The sequence below is a fragment of the Podarcis cretensis genome, assembly GCF_951804945.1.
Source record: "Podarcis cretensis genome assembly, chromosome: 9".
NCBI lineage: Eukaryota > Metazoa > Chordata > Lepidosauria > Squamata > Lacertidae > Podarcis > Podarcis cretensis.
The window spans coordinates 74401135-74416925 of NC_137178.1; the positions used below are offsets into that span (position 1 = coordinate 74401135).

The window sequence follows — 15791 nt, forward strand, 5'->3', positions numbered from 1 at the left end:
GGAGCAGCTTAACAAAAAGGGCTAGAAGTGGTTAGTCCTCAAGGAGAAAAGAAGAGGAGGCACCGGCACCGGGGGGGGGGGGTGCAGAGTAAATAACAGCACATTGCCTTCCTCGAGAGCAGGGGATTACTAAACAGAAAGATTTGCAGGGGAACCTTAGGTGGATATCTGACAATCCCCTCAAAGACATCATCTTGGAGAGTGAAATGTTGCGTCCAATTCTGTGCACCACAATTTAAGAAGGATGTTGACAACCTGGAATGTATGCACAGGAGGGCAACCAAGATGACCGAGGGTCTGGAAAACAAGCCTTATGAGGAGAGGTTGAAGGAGCTGGGTATGTTTAGCCTGGAAAAGAGGAGACTGAGTGGAGATATGATAGCCATCTTCCAATATCTCAAGGCCTGTCACATGGAAGTTGGAGCAATCTTGCTTTCTCCTGCTCTGGAGGGTGGGATTCGAACCAATGGCTTCAAGTTACAAGAAAGGAGATTCTGACTAAACACCAGGAAGAACTTTCTGACAGTAAGAGCTGTTCAACAGTGGAATGGTCTCCCTTGGGAGGTAGAATCATAGAATCATAGAATCATAGAGTTGGAAGAGACCACAAGGGCCATCGAGTCCAACCCCCTGCCAAGCAGGAAACACCATCAGAGCACTCCTGGCATATGGTTGTCAAGCCTCTGCTTAAAGACCTCCAAAGAAGGAGACTCCACCACACTCCTTGGCAGCAAATTCCACTGTTGAACAGCTCTTACTGTCAGGAAGTTCTTCCTAATGTTTAGGTGGAATCTTCTTTCTTATAGTTTGGATCCATTGCTCCGTGTCCACTTCTCTGGAGCAGCAGAAAACAACCTTTCTCCCTCCTCTATGTGACAACCTTTTATATATTTGAACATGGCTATCATATCACCCCTTAACCTCCTCTTCTCCAGGCTAAACATGCCCAGCTCCCTTAGCCGTACCTCATAAGGCATCGTTTCCAGGCCTTTGACCATTTTGGTTGCCCTCCTCTGGACACGTTCCAGTTTGTCAGTGTCCTTCTTGAACTGTGGTGCCCAGAACTGGACACAGTACTCCAGGTGAGGTCTGACCAGAGCAGAATACAGTGGCACTATTACTTCCCTTGATCTAGATGCTATACTACTATTGATGCAGCCCAGAATTGCATTGGCTTTTTTAGCTGCCGCGTCACACTGTTGGCTCATGTCAAGTTTATGGTCAACCAAGACTCCTAGATCCTTTTCACATGTACTGCTCTCAAGCCAGGTGTCACCCATCTTGTATTTGTGCCTGGACTTTCCTTCATTGGAGGTTAAGCAGAGGTTGATGGCCATCTGTCATGGATGCTTTAGCTGAGATTCCTGCATTCCTTCCAACTCTACAATTCTATGGTTCTATGAAACATTTAACGTGGTCCCCCGCCCCCCGCATTTAGGAGCTGCACACTCTTGTTTGTCCATGGGAGAAAGATGCCCAGGAAGAACTGGGAGGGCCATCAGACGAGCAACATCTTTGGGTCAGCTCGGCTGACCGCTTGCCCCCACTTTGAGCCAACACCACATCTGTCCCATCTTTGGCCCTGGAAGGAAAGGCTGTAGCCTCAGGGCAAGTAGGCTGCAGCTTCTTGAGGAGACTATGGGAGAGGCACATGGAGCGCATGGGAGAAGGACAACACAGGGATTGGGGTGGTGAAGAAGGCACAGGGGATCCATTCTTCTCAACTGGTGGAGTCCATCATTCCCAAGAAGCTTTGTCCTGGGTGGCTAAGGTTTTGCCGGGTTGGCCTGCATCCCGTTGGCAGTGGAGTCCGAGAGAGCCCCCTTTCGGTAAGGCAGGAGGGAGGGGTTGTTGAGCAAGGTGTAGGCCAAGAACCACCGCGCACGGCCGCGCTTGCCCTTGGACCCTTTCGATGAACACGCCCTGGTCTTCATGAGCTTGACTCCTGCCAACAAAAGGGCCACTGTGAAGATCCAGGAACCCCCACACACTTTCCCTGGGGAGTCCAGAGGGAGTCTCAAGGGCCATTCCACCATCGAGGGGGGACCTTGCACTCGACTAAGGAGGGGCAAATCTGCCCTGGTTTCCCATTTATCATCACTAGCCAGAGTGGAAGGGATCAAGGCTTCATTCTGAAAACCTTAAATTTATAGCTTAGGTGCTGCTTTAAAAACGTCCCCTCTCAAAAGTGTGCACTTTTCCCTTGAACGGAAAGATGTAGGAAGGCAGGCAGGCAGATGGAGCCTGAGAAGGTACTTGCCCAGAACCTTCTCAGGCTCTGCCTGCCTGCCTGTCTACGCTTCTGCCTTTTCCCAGGCAGGCAGCTGCCTCTTCCTCCTGGTCGGTCACTCCTGGAGTGACCGACCAGGAGGAAAGACACAGCCTACCTAATCAGGTGAAGGCAGAGGCGGGCAGGTGGATGGAGCCTGAGTAGGTTGTGGGTAAGCACCTTCTTGGGCTCAGTCTGCCTGGGTTTGTGCACCTTTGAGGAAGCATCACTCCTGCCCCTCCTCCTGGCACAGACTGGGGGCTCACTCAGCTGTAGGGCTGGGCAGTGGGGAGGAAGCAGCAGCCAAGCTACATTTCAGACATTGCGATATATCACTATATCATGATATCTAGCTGCAGATGTATCATGATGTTGAAAAGCAGATATCACTGGGAGCTCTTCCATCGAGGCTCAGGTTGCATATATGTGTAATTAATATTATTGTTATTATTATTGTTAATCACAAAGACACCACAGTCTTCACTGTGCCTTATTATCTGGAAGGAATCACAGTAAGCGCACCTGATATCCCTGGACGCTCACTCAGCTCAGAGACTGGGCTGGCATGGAACAATATCATACACCCTTGGAACCTTAAATATTTATGCTTGGTTATAAACAAAGCTTTAAAATAAACCAATGACCCTGCCCCTCTAGTGCTCATGCACCACACTGGGCGTCATTTGAACACAGCGCTTCTCTCCTTTGGGGTGTGGGGGCATCAGACAAAAACAATGTGGATGCCAAAGTCACTCGTCCTTTCACAGATCTGACCTCCCCACCTGCACTCACCAGAAGGCCTTTGGAGCAAGGAAGCAAACCCACAGTTGGCTCCTCCCCTCCCTCTGCCCCCCCCCCCCGTGTTTCCCATGAGAATCTATACAGAGAGACAGAAATTGATCTTTCCATACATGACGGAGGAAAATCATCTCCCTGACTGGCCACAAATGACAGAGCAAGCGGGCGAGTGAGCAAGAAGTTGGATGTTATCTGCATCCATTTTGTGATGATGAGGCTGGACCAGGACTGGGACTGAGAGTGCTTACCTTCTTCTACATCTCTTGGCTGGGATCCCTTTGTGCACACCTGGAGGAGCAGGAAGCAGAAGGCTTTCATCACAGGGTGCGATTGGCTGACCTCAATCTTCAAGTAATGGCAATACGTCCGGTAGCCTGGAGGGGGAAGAGGAGGAAGGGGCAGGGGGGGATACCAAAGAGTTGAAAACATTCCTGTTGGCCAGGTGCCTTTGTTTGCTGAAGAAGACTGTTTCAGGCAACCCCAAGATCACTGGAGGTTTTCAATATTTCTAACTCATTTTCTGTGATTTTGCTTATGCTTGATTTTACATTTAATAACGCGATTTTTTAAGTCAGGGGGTGGAGGTGGGTCTTATTGTGCAGGACTGCTAAATAAACTTTAATTGTACAATGCAATACAGCGGACGCTCGGGTTGCGAACGTGATCCGTGCGGGATGCATGTTCACAACCCGCAGTGGTGCATCTGCGCACGCACAGGTTGCGATTTGGCGCTTCTGCGCATGTGCAAAGCGCAAGTTAGTGCTTCTGCGCATGCGCGAAACCCGGAAGTAACCCATTCCGGTACTTCCAGGTTTTGGCGGGTCCATAACCCCCAAAAACACAACCTGAAGCGTCTGTAACCCGAGGTATGACTGTATTGCCAGCACATGAGTGAATCCTATCTTGTAAGTCTGCATGTGCCCTCAGGGATGAAGGGGAAATCCATCCAATCTCTATTTTAAAGTGCAAAGTGTGTTGTTGTTGTAAGTGAGCTTCCACAGCCAATCTCAACTTCCTGGATAAGGTACATATAGCCAGAAAGAGCATGCAATGCAGGACAGAAGGAAAGAAAGCAGACGAGGAAAACAGAAAGGGGATCAAACCAAACCGCTTGCATTCTGCTGACCTGGATCAAAGACTTCCACGCCGTGGCCTAGCATGCTCACATCCAGCCGGCAGAAGTGGACGACATTGTACAGTGCAGACCCCACCATCCTCCAGACTCCTGCCAAGACCCCCACGAGCACATTGACGGGGAACAGCAAGAAGGTCACAATGTACAGCGCCCGTCTTCCCAGAGGGGAAAAGTGGAGAGAGTGCAGACAGATTATTATTTTTGCACAAGCGGCTCCTGCATAGCCTTTCAGGAGCGTCTTCTGTTCATGATTCCCGCCCGCCCGCCACGCCTTCCCCAGAGAATTCTGGTGGAAATGGAAATGGGACTAGAAGCTGATGATGTTCACTGATTCATCCCATGTCCAAAACGGAGCTCAACCCAGGGCATAGAATTGGGAGTCACTGTTCTTGTTGCTTTCGGTCGACAAATCAATACATAATTGATTGTGACTACCCCCTCTGCCCTGGATTGTGTTTCCTCTACACTGAAACAGGGGGGAAGAATGTCACGACAGTGTAAGTTACCTAAGTTGTGTCAGTTACACAATTTTGCCACAGTTCACAGAGAGGCCAATCATGTCATTTTTGGTGGAAGACAAACTGCAGCTGAACGGAAATGGTGTTGCACATGACAAAAAGTGAGTGGAAGGGAAAATAGTGCCTTCTTATGCCCCTAACCTCTGGGCAACCATAAACTGGTTTAGAGGCTCAATCAAACCAATTCACTCTTCCCATTCTGATTCTGGAACGCAACTCATTGGCCATATGCACGCTAAACATTTAAAGCAGATTCATACCACAGCCATGGCAGTCCTGGGAGCTGTAGTTTGTTATGGTTGCAGAGAGTTCCTAGGAAATCCTTCCCCCCTAGACCTATAGTTCCCAGAGTTATATAGTTCCCAGACTGATTGTTCAAGCACTCTGGGAACTGTAATTCTGTGAGGGGACTAGGGGTCTCCAGACAACTCCTAGCACTCTTAACAGACCACATTTTGCAGGATTCATTGGGGGGAAGCCATGATTTTTTAAAGTGATATGATACTGCACATGTGTAGTGCACATGTGGTCATTGCCTACATCACAGCTGTGGTCCATATTCCATCATCTGGACCCTGAGATGTTAAGAAGTATGGCCGTTGCAAGAGGCAATCCAAGAGACAGTGAGGTGCTGCTCTCTCATGCTCTAGCTGGGATAAACAACTTCCATAGTCACCTGTTGCTCAGCTCTCTAGGGAGGTGGCCACGCTCCAGAAAATAGTAGTGAGTCAGGAGGTTCTGTGCAACCACAGCCAGCACCAAGGTCAACCAGAAAGGCCTAGACAAAGAAAGCAAATCAGAAGTGGCCAGTTTTGCTCAGGGTATAGTATTTGCATGACAGTTTTAAACTGGTGCAATAGTCATGTTTCCACTCAAGGGATCTGTGAAATTGCAAGGGTGAAGAGGAAACTTTAGTCTTAGAACCTTTCCAGATGAATAATGCTCAGTGATCTAGACATCTTCTGTAAATCAAAGATTTCAGAGGTTGGGTGAAATATACTTGGAGTCTAGTGTGGATTTCATGCTCTTTATTCAGCTCATAGTAGTGAGGAATGGAAGTTCCCCTGAAATGTCTGCTTTATATACGTTATTTACACAATGGGCCCCATGTGATTGGCTAATTCAGGGATTCTCCTGTAGGCCAATCAGGTTGCGGATTCACTTCCACCTGGAGTTGGATTGGATGGCTCCTGCGGACCAATCAGACTGCTGCATTCTGAATTCTATTCAACTCAGTACATAACAATGGGAATTCTTTTCTTAGTACTGAAGTGCAAAGGGCCTGCCTTGGGTTGTGGTGGGGCATTTAAACTGGAGGCTTACTCAGAGCCTGGAGAGTCATATCTTTGGGATGCTGCAGTTGGACAAGTTGACCTCCAAGGTTACTTTCCATTCCAAAGTTCTATGAAACACAGACTATTCAGTACTTGGCAGTGCGGTGGGGGCAGAGGGCGCACGGTGGGTGGGTGTATTCAGAAATGCCACAGTTACCTAGATTTCTGAGGGTCATGTGGTGGGGTCCAACTCCCTTCATCCCTGGCCAGCAAGGTCAGAGGCACGGCCAGTAGGAGCTGTGGTCCACAAAATCTGGACAACCACATTGGCTACCTCTGGTCGGCAATTGTTTAAATGGACCACGGATGGTGGTGGTGGGACCACGGCATGGTAGGAAAGAGTTATCACCTTCTTCTCTGCATGCCGCAGTCAGGATCCTGTCATGCTTGTGGCTGCTACGTTAAGAGGAGAATAAGAGAAGCAGACACTCAAGGGCCAACTTCATCTTCAAATGCAATGCCAGTGTGGTGGAAGGAGGCCCTGAAACTTATCCTTGCTCCAAAAGCAAAGGCTGGACATTTGCAGAAGTACCTTCCACCTTGGCTTGAGCATCCTCCATCCAAGGGGATCTTAGCATTTTGCAGATTTAAGCTTGGGTATGTCACCCATTAGGTGATGCGGATGGCGCTGTGGGTTAAACCACAGAGCCTAGGACTTGCCGATCAGAAGGTCGTGGTTTGAATCCCCGCGACAGGGTGAGCTCCCATTGCTCGGTCCCTGCTCCTGCCAACCTAGCAGTTCGAAAGCACGTCAAAGTGCAAGTAGATAAATAGGTACCGCTCCAGCGGGAAGGTAAACAGCGTTTCCGTGCGCTGCTCTGGTTTGCCAGAAGCGGCTTAGTCCTGCTGGCCACATGACCCGGAAGCTGTACGCCGGCCACCTTCGCCAATAAAGTGAGATGAGCGCCGCAACCCCAGAGTCGGCCACGAGTGGACCTCATGGTCAGGGGTCCCTTTACCTTTACCTATGTCACCTATTAGGCTTGTAGAACTCTTACCACATGTTCTCCATGATTTTAAAGAGGAGCATGTTGCTGCCAGATTGCAGGGGGATGACCACAAAGAAAGTGAAAATCACAGTGCAGACGAAGAAGACGATGTGCTGGATGAGCAGACCTGGAACAGGGGCAAGAACACACCGTCACAACAGAGGGAGCGGCCAGTGTGGACAAGCTAGACCATTCAGCTCTGACAGGCAATGGCTCTCCTGGGTTTCAGACAGCGGTTTCCACAGCCTCAGTTGGAGGACCGACTTCCCTGCTTCCCCTTCCATACAGTGGTGGAGGAACCCTCTCTGGCACCTGGTGCGGGACGCCGAGGGGCGGGGCAAACCGCCTAGCGGTGCATGTGCAATGTCTGAACAGACTGCGCATGTGTGGCAGCCTGTACGGTCACCATGTGAGAGGCAGCCCGTACAGACGCCATGCAAGCGGCGCTCATACTAACTGCACGTGTGCCCTTGGCCGCTCTACAGCTGGGGGGGGGCGGCAGCGGGCCATCTTGTCACCCCCCCCCCCGAGTGGTGCCTGGGGTGGACCGCCCCTTCTGCCCCTCCTTGTATGCTCCTGCTTTCAAAGAAGCTGAAGTTGGGGTGGAAAGGGGAGATTGTCATCACCACCCGTCATTAAATTCATATTCTGCCCTTCATCCAAAGATCAAGGGGCCGTTCACAGGATAAAAACACAAAATACATCACACAGACTCCTCTAGCCTGGAGGTTACCAGAGCACTGAATGCCCCTCCTCCTGTGTTTCTCCCTCACCTGCATCAGAGCCTGTCAATCCAAGCCTGATCCTGATAGCGCTGTGGGGATCAGGATGCACAATGGGTCTGAGGGCCCCCCAAGGTGGGTGGGCTGTCTTAGCAACATTTTGGAGTAATCACACATACAGTGGTAGCTCTGCTTGTGAATGGGATCCGTTCCGGAGCCCTGTTCGCAACATGAGCAGAACGCAACCTGCGTCTGTGCGGGTCACGATTTTTCGCTTCTGCACATGCACGTGATGTCATTTTGAGCATCTGCGCATGCGTGAGAGGCGAAACCCGGAAGTAACCCTTTCTGGTACTTCCGGGTCACCGCGGGACACAACCTGAAAAGATTTAACCTGAAGCAAACTTAACAAGGGCAACATGGAACAGGACCACTCAGTTGCTCTAGCATGAGACTCTTAATCTCAGGGTCGTGGGTTAGAGCACCATGTGGGTTGGATGAGATGACCCTTTGTTGCAGGTTTTATTGCATTGGTTTCCATTGCAGTTGTCCTCTGTTTTTCACAAATTGCTCTGGAGCACCTTTCTCTAACACACCAGCACCTCCACCCCAATCCTTACACAAAAGGAACAAATCAGCCTATTGTTTACCTAAGCAGGCAAATGCAGTTTGGAAGCTGGCGAAGAACATCCAGCACACCAGAGCCTGCTGTGAAGGCTGAAGCTTGCGAGAGCAATAGAAGACGTCTCTGACTGCCCCTTGGTACAGGCGCTGGAGGTTGATCCTGAAAATGGAGAGGGGGAAACCGGGCCGGGGGGGGGGGGAGAGATGCAGTCAAGTGGAATGTGAGAGCACCTAAGGAGGATAGATGAAAACTTAGGAACAGCCTGCTGGACCAGGCCAAAGGGGGCTCCTCATCTAGCCCTGCAGAAACCCGTCCTGTGGTTTCCAGCAACTAGTATTCAGAAGCTGGAAACAAACACAAACCCCTGTGTTGCAAAATGTGACAGTCTACAAAAATGCAAACACAACACGCTGGCTAATAACTGTTAGTAAATATAGAATCGGTATGATGTCATTCAAAATAAACGAATAAGTCACTTTGAAATTATATGTATCTCATACAACACATCTCACAAAATATACAAGTTGTTATGTGTATCAGAGTCAAACAAAGATTCAAAAAACCAATGAGTAGTGAGGAATGCCAAACCGTCTCTCAAAGGAAGATGTCTCACACAAGTCTCAAAGGAAGACGTTACTCCGAAGTCTCAGAAGGACAGTGCATCTGGAATAGTTCAACTGTTTTGAAATAAAGTCTTCATCAGTGAATAATTATCAGTGAAATATACATACTAGTGAAGATCATACTAGTGGATCAGTGCTCACTGGATAATGTAGCTGCTGAGACGTCTTCCTTTGAGAGACGGTTTGGCATTCCTATTCATTGGTTGTTTGAACCTTGTCTGACTCTGACACACATAACAACTTGCAGTCACTTGTATATTTTGTGAGATGTGTTGTATGATATCTATATTATTTTGAAGTGGCTTATTCGTTTATTTTGAATGACATCATACTGATTATATATTTACTAACAGTTATAAGCCAGCGTGTTGCGTTTGCATTTTTGTAGATTCCCACTGTGGAGGCAGAGCACAGCTATCGTGGTATCGCAGTAGCCATGGAAAGACCTCTCTTCCTCCATGAATTTGTCCAGTCCTCTTCTAAAGCCATCCACGTTGGCAGCCATCCCTCCCTCCCGGGGGAAGGACTGCCATAGATCAACCCCTCATTGTGAAAGAAGGACTTTTAGGATGGTGGATGCCAAGTGAAGGCATTTGTTCTCAAAGCAGGGATGAGAATAACAGCGGAAGTGGCTTGATGCACAAACCACAGAGCTTCTGCAATGCTAGATCAGGGTTTTCAGCTGGAGCACTTAAAGTGAAATGGAGCAGGAGGAAGGCGAAGGGAATGCCATGCCATATCTCTTGCCAGTTAAGAGAAGCAGGAGGGGGGCTGGCTTGGGGCAGCCTTAATTGGGTGGGGCAGAGCCCCGTTTGCCCTGATGGACCTCCCTTCCCTGCGCCCAGTGGAGTCCAGAAGGACAAGGCTCACCTGTGCTTCCCCATGGACTTCATCAGCATACAGAAAGTCAGCAGGCAGGAGACGACCAGGGAGGAGACGAAGCAGACTGCAAAAAACAGGAGTGGTTTCACAACCAGTCCCTCTCTTCCCAGGGAACTCTGGGAATTGCAGCTCTGGGAGGTGAATCGGGACCTTTTAGCAACTCTCAGCAGCACCCTTCACAAAGTACAGCTCCCATAATTCTTTGGGGGAAGCAGGGGGTTGCTTAAAGTGGTATCTTGGTGCAGATGTGCCCCCTGACTCTCACCTGCATTCCCTTGGTTCAGGTGTGCTTCTGCCATTCTGCTATTCTGCTATTCTATGATTCTATGCTATAGCAAGAGGGAGGGTCCTTATCACCATGGAGAGCTGACAAGACAGGCAGCAGCCCATTTGTCTGCCTGTCTGCCTACTTGTCAGTCAGCCTGTCATCGGCTATGCACTCCCCTCCCCCTCCTTCCATCCCATCCTCTCTGTGCCAAATGCAGGATTCTACCACATTCCCCCCCCCCGCTCCCCTGCAAGCTTTTCTGAGCACTGCACTACCATCTGTGGGGTGAAATTGCTGCCTGCATTTCACTCCCCTTTTGCTTCTTGGCACTGAGCGCTGCTTTTAGCTTGCTGGCAAATGGCCCAGAAATAAAGCAGGGAAAGAGGGTGAATCCGCCTAAAGGATTCCAACGGACCCCACAATGACAAGGATGTTTGCATGCCATAAGACGCCCCTCAGATTAGGAAACTTTGACCACAGACCCTGATCCCGCCTGCAACACTTCCCTACATCCAGAATCCATCCCCTCTGAACTTCAGAAAGGTCTCTGCACGCACAGCATGAGGGCTAGGAACTTAGGATTTCAAAAAAGAAAGAAAAAAAAAACACTTGGAGAAACACTGAAGCACATGGGGCAGGCAGCCAACTTGATAACTACACAGCTGTATCAGCATCCCAGTGTTTGGAACTTGCCCTCTTCATCAGATGAAAGATACCCAAGTAGTAATACGAGAACGCGTTAACCTTCCTTTCCATTTTGTAGCAACAGTCCAATTTGAGGACAATAATGCAATGACCACGATTAAGGATGGAAGGTTTGGGGGATTTTGGTTCTCAAAGTGCTCATCCACATTCCTACTTTTCCCATGCCTAGAAAGCAGAGGCCTGTGTGCTTTCCCCATTCTCCCACTCCTTTCTTGGGGAAAACCCAATGTTTAGTGCATGGGCAGCTGCCCCCCTAAATCAAGTAGATCAATACAAATTACCGTATTTTTCGCTCTATAGGACGCACTTTTTCCCCTCCAAAAATGAAGGGGAAATGTGTGTGCGTCCTATGGAGCGAATGCAGGCTTTCGCTGAAGCCTGGAGAGCAAGAGGGGTTGCTGGCTGTCTTGGCTTCTTTGCTCTTTGGGCGGGGGAATAAAAATGCTTTTCTTCATCCCCCCCCCCAAAAAAACTAGGTGACCCTATGATCCGGTGCGCCCTATAGAGCGAAAAATACGGTACTTAACTAGCTGAAGTTCTACCCCCCCACACACATAAAGCCTGCCCCCCCCCATAAATCATGGCTACATCCATGGTTTAGAACAAAATTGGAAGAAAGGCCAATCCAGAAAAAACCAAATCCTGTGCAGAGAATTCTGGGAGATTTAAAAGATCTTGGCACTAAGCTGAATTCATTATGTATCTGTTAATTGACATTTTGATAGCTCAGCAAACTTGGGAAAGGGGAAAGGTCACTTCAATTGAATTATGGGGACAATGACTAAAATGCTGGCTCAACATTTATTATCATTATTATTAGCTTCTCAGTTAGGGGGCTAGCCAGCTCTGGAGAGGATATATTGATCATTAATGTGCTTAGAGATATGCTCCAAGATAAATACAAAAGACTAGACTGCATTCATGCAGAGACCTTATTGTATAACTGGGCTTGTCACCCAGTTCGTGTTCCTACAGTTTCGTTATTTTTGGGGTGGCAGGGTGGGAAACAATTGAAAAATAAAAATGCTGGCAGGGGGTGCAGCCAGGAATGGGCACTCTTATATCCTTGTGTTTCTTTAGTTCTTCAGAGCCATTTCTTGGGGATGCTCCAGTTGTGATTCCTGCATTGTAGAAGGCTGGACTAGATGGGACCCCTTCCAAGTCTGCAATTCAGTGATTCTGTGACCAGCTCCAGAGTTTGCTCTTATCAGGGGCAGAAAGGGACATGGTCAACAAGACCAGGGCCCCAAAGACTCACCTTCTAGCGACCAGATGTAGTGCTTGAGGGTGGCTAACTCTTTGTCTCCAGGGATCCCAGCGGGATTTTCAGAGGGGACTAAACCAAACTGGATGAAGAGTGCAGTCAGCTCCTTGGTCATCCCAGACCTTACTATCTGGATGCTGGGGACGAAGACTGCCAGGAGAAGGAGGGCCACCTGTAAACCAAGAGAAGGTTCATCTGGCTGGCCACTGAGAGAACAGAATGCTAGACTAGATGGACCACTGGCCTGACCCAGCAGGCTCTTCTGATGTTCTTATGTCTCTGGGTACCAGTTGTTGGGAGACATGTGCAATAGAGCGCTGTTCTGCTTGTGGGCACCCATGAGAACAGAATCCTGGGCTGGATAGGCCATGGGTTCTTAGGTTCTTACCTGATAGACAGCAATCACAGATGTGGCGAGGGAGAGAACCAGCTTCAGAGGGATTTGGAAGCCTGCAATTCCACACACAAAAATCACAATCACACATGGGTAGCACCCAACAGTTCCATAAAATTTTCCGGTGTTATTAACGAAAGAAGCATTGGTGGGTCAGAGTCCGCTCCACTGGTTGCATGGAACTTGAGACTTAAGTTGTCAGGTTTATACGGTGCAAAGAAGGAAATGTAAAAGAGGTTGGGAGTTAAACATAAATGGAATGCAGAAATGCAGTCTATGCCATGGAACGTAGAGTAGCTTAAATGAAATGGGTGAAAACACAATTGTGTGTGTGTGTGTGTGTGTGTGTGTGTGAGAGAGAGAGAGAGAGAGAGAGAGAGAGAGAGAGAGAGAGAGAGAAGCTTTGGTCCAAACAACTGAAGTATATAATCAAGAGATGTGTCCCAAGAACCCACAAAGAAATCCAACAGCCACAAAAACACATGCACAATTGCTGCTTCCTAAGCCAAATTCAGGGACATGGGTGGTGCTGTGGGTTAACCCACAGAGCCTAGGACTCGCCAATCAGAAGGTCGGTGGTTCAAATACCTGCGACGGGGTGAGCTCCCGTTGCTCAGCCCCTGCTTCTGCCAACCTAGCAGTTCGAAAGCACATCAAGTGCAAGTAGATAAATAGGTACCGCTCCGGCGGGAAGGTAAAAGGCGTTTCCGTGTGCTGCTCTGCTTCGCCAGAAGTGGCTTAGTCATGCTGGCCACATGACGCAGAAGCTGTACGCCGGCTCCCTCGGCCAATAAAGCGAGATGAGCGCCACAACCCCAGAGTCGGCCACGACTGGACCTAATGGTCAGGGGTCCCTTTACCTTTACCTTTTAAGTCAAATTCAGCTTATTAGCTAAGTAGGGTGGTCTGCCAGAAATGATAGTCATTGTTCCCACCGGGGCGGGGCAAGCCGGGGCAGGCCGCTCTATGGGGCCTGCAAGGAGTCTGCCTGCCTCCTCCCACTCAGCCGCCCTATAGCTGAGGGGGAGGCGGCAGGTGGGCCTTTTTGAGGCAGTGTGGAGCCTACGGGTGCCCAAGCCACCGCATCACTCCCAAGAGAGACACGTGGCTTGGGCGCACTGCAGGCCCTGCGGGGAGTGCCGTCTTTTTGTCACCCCCTCGGTGGTGACACCCGGGGCGCACCGCCCCACCGCACCCCCTTCCTCCACCTGATTGCTCCGTAGGGCTGTGAAATGGGCTGAAAACGCTTGTCCATTCAGAGTGAGGGCAGAAAGCACTACTCTCACTCTGATTTGGCTTTATGAAGCTATCACTGCGAAACTGGCAGCATCCCTTGACGGAATCGTGTTGCCTTCATAATCCCTGGTTGCCAGGACCCGCTTCAAGAAGCACCCACGGTGGTTTTCATTAGCCTGCATTTCTCCACCTGTTTTGTGCACCTGCAGCCTCTTTTGCGGGTCGAGGACCTAAGAACAAGCCAAAGCAACAATGGAGCCTTTCGAAATATCTGTGCATGCAGTACCTTCCTGAGGTGCGTAGAGGAATGAGCAGACATAGGAGCGGATCCTTGACAGCAGGCTTGGCTTGGCTCTGCTGATGCTAGAGGGACAGAAAGAAAGTTTGGCTCAGGCAGACAAGAAGAGGCACACACACAAACACACCAAGACACGAGGGACCCTTTTCAGGCTGAGGGCCACAATGCCTCATTGACAACTTTTGCTGGGTATAAGCAGCCTTGCATGCCTCCAGCACTAGCAGACAGTCTGGGAAAATACACTTTGTGCTTTCCCACTTCACACCCAGGCTGCACCCCTTTCTGCTGCTCGCTCTCATTCTTTCTCTCTTCTGCACGAGGCAGCCATGACACAACCTCTCGTGGCGTATTCTTAGAATCCGAAGCCATTCTTGGGAATGTGAAGTATGTAACTGGAAGCAAATAACCTTTTTTCCACTTTACCAATGGGACTCCAGTGCATTTTATGTTACTTTTTTAGCAATGCTAGCAAATGAGAGAGGCAGTGGACAGTGGGTTAGCTCCAGCCTTCAAGCTATATTTTTTACTCATCTATCTATATCTATCTATCTATCTATCTATCTATCTATCTATCTATCTAATCTACAGTGGTACCTCAGGTTAAGAACTTGATTCGTTCTGGAGGTCTGTTCTTAACCTGAAACTGTTCTTAACCCAAGGTACCACTTTAACTAATGGGGCCTCCTGCTGCTGTGCAATTTCTGTTCTCATCCTGAAGCAAAGTTCTTAACCCGAGGTACTATTTCTGGGTTAGCGGAGTCTGTAACTTGAAGTGTCTGTAACCTGAACCGTCTGTAACCCAAGGTACCACTCTATCTATCTATCTATCTATCTATCTATCTATCTATCTATGAACTATAAACAAACCAATATTATTTTTCAAACCTATCAAAAGTGGATGTGGCAGTTCCAAAGTTTGGGAGCTTGATTTACCGCATTTTTCGCCCTATAGGACGCACTTTTTCCCCTCCAAAAATGAAGGGGAAATGTGTGTGCGTCCTATGGGGCGAATGCAGGCTTTCGCTGAAGCCTGGAGAGCGGGAGAATCGGTGCGCACTGATCCCTCTCGCTCTCCAGGCTTCAGGAAGCTCTCCGCAAGCCGTGGGAGAGCTGCCTGCACCCCGAAGCCTGGGGCGCGCTGAGCTCAGCGCCCCCCAGGCTTCGGGCTTCGCGCAGCTCTCCGCTAGTAGGAAAGTAACCAACAAACCACACAGTTCCAACGGATAACGTAAAAAGGATGGATTCCCAGATGTCTGCTTTGATTTTACTACTTATGCCCATAGGGAAGAACAGGGTACGTCCCCCCTCCCTTTGCTTATCACTGCATTTGATTGATTCAACAATATATGATCCATTCCACCCATGACAGTAAGGGGCTTTATTTTACTCTAAGTTTAAAATTATATTCAGCCTTCTATTTTTTATCATACCTGCTTGTTGTGTGTCTGTTGTTGTTAACCTAATAATGTGTTGTCTTTAATTCGCCTTTCTTGCTTCATATTGATTAATTTATTTAAAAAGTGGGTGGAGCTACTGTTGCCTTGGTATAATAGACTACCATACAGCCTGCAAAAGCCAGAGGTTTCTATGCTCATGGCTCCATTCAGCCAACCCAGACATGTGATCATAGGTCAAGCTCTCTGGGAGGGGATATGCACTAGAGGAGGGTGTGGATTGGGGCCAGCAAGGAGCGTGGCTTGGGCCAGATAGAGAGCCACGTTATTCTTATTT

At 49.1% G+C, this 15791-nt stretch overlaps 1 protein-coding gene across 2 annotated transcripts in view; it reads right to left on the bottom strand.

Moving 5' to 3' along the window:
- Positions 1-1300: 1300 nt before the first annotated feature.
- The window catches only part of STRA6 (signaling receptor and transporter of retinol STRA6), a 51497-nt gene continuing 37006 nt past the window's right edge, over positions 1301-15791 (bottom strand). For both annotated transcript variants that reach the window (XM_079991587.1, XM_079991588.1), the window contains 10 exons: positions 14049-14125; positions 12521-12582; positions 12127-12304; positions 9884-9959; positions 8416-8549; positions 7053-7170; positions 5397-5498; positions 4194-4357; positions 3316-3441; positions 1301-1945 (listed from right to left, as the gene is read on the bottom strand). In XM_079991587.1, the coding sequence (XP_079847713.1) occupies positions 1767-1945; positions 3316-3441; positions 4194-4357; positions 5397-5498; positions 7053-7170; positions 8416-8549; positions 9884-9959; positions 12127-12304; positions 12521-12582; positions 14049-14125 (1216 nt within the window). In that variant the 3' untranslated portion in view covers positions 1301-1766. The remainder of the gene's footprint in view (positions 1946-3315; positions 3442-4193; positions 4358-5396; positions 5499-7052; positions 7171-8415; positions 8550-9883; positions 9960-12126; positions 12305-12520; positions 12583-14048; positions 14126-15791) is intronic.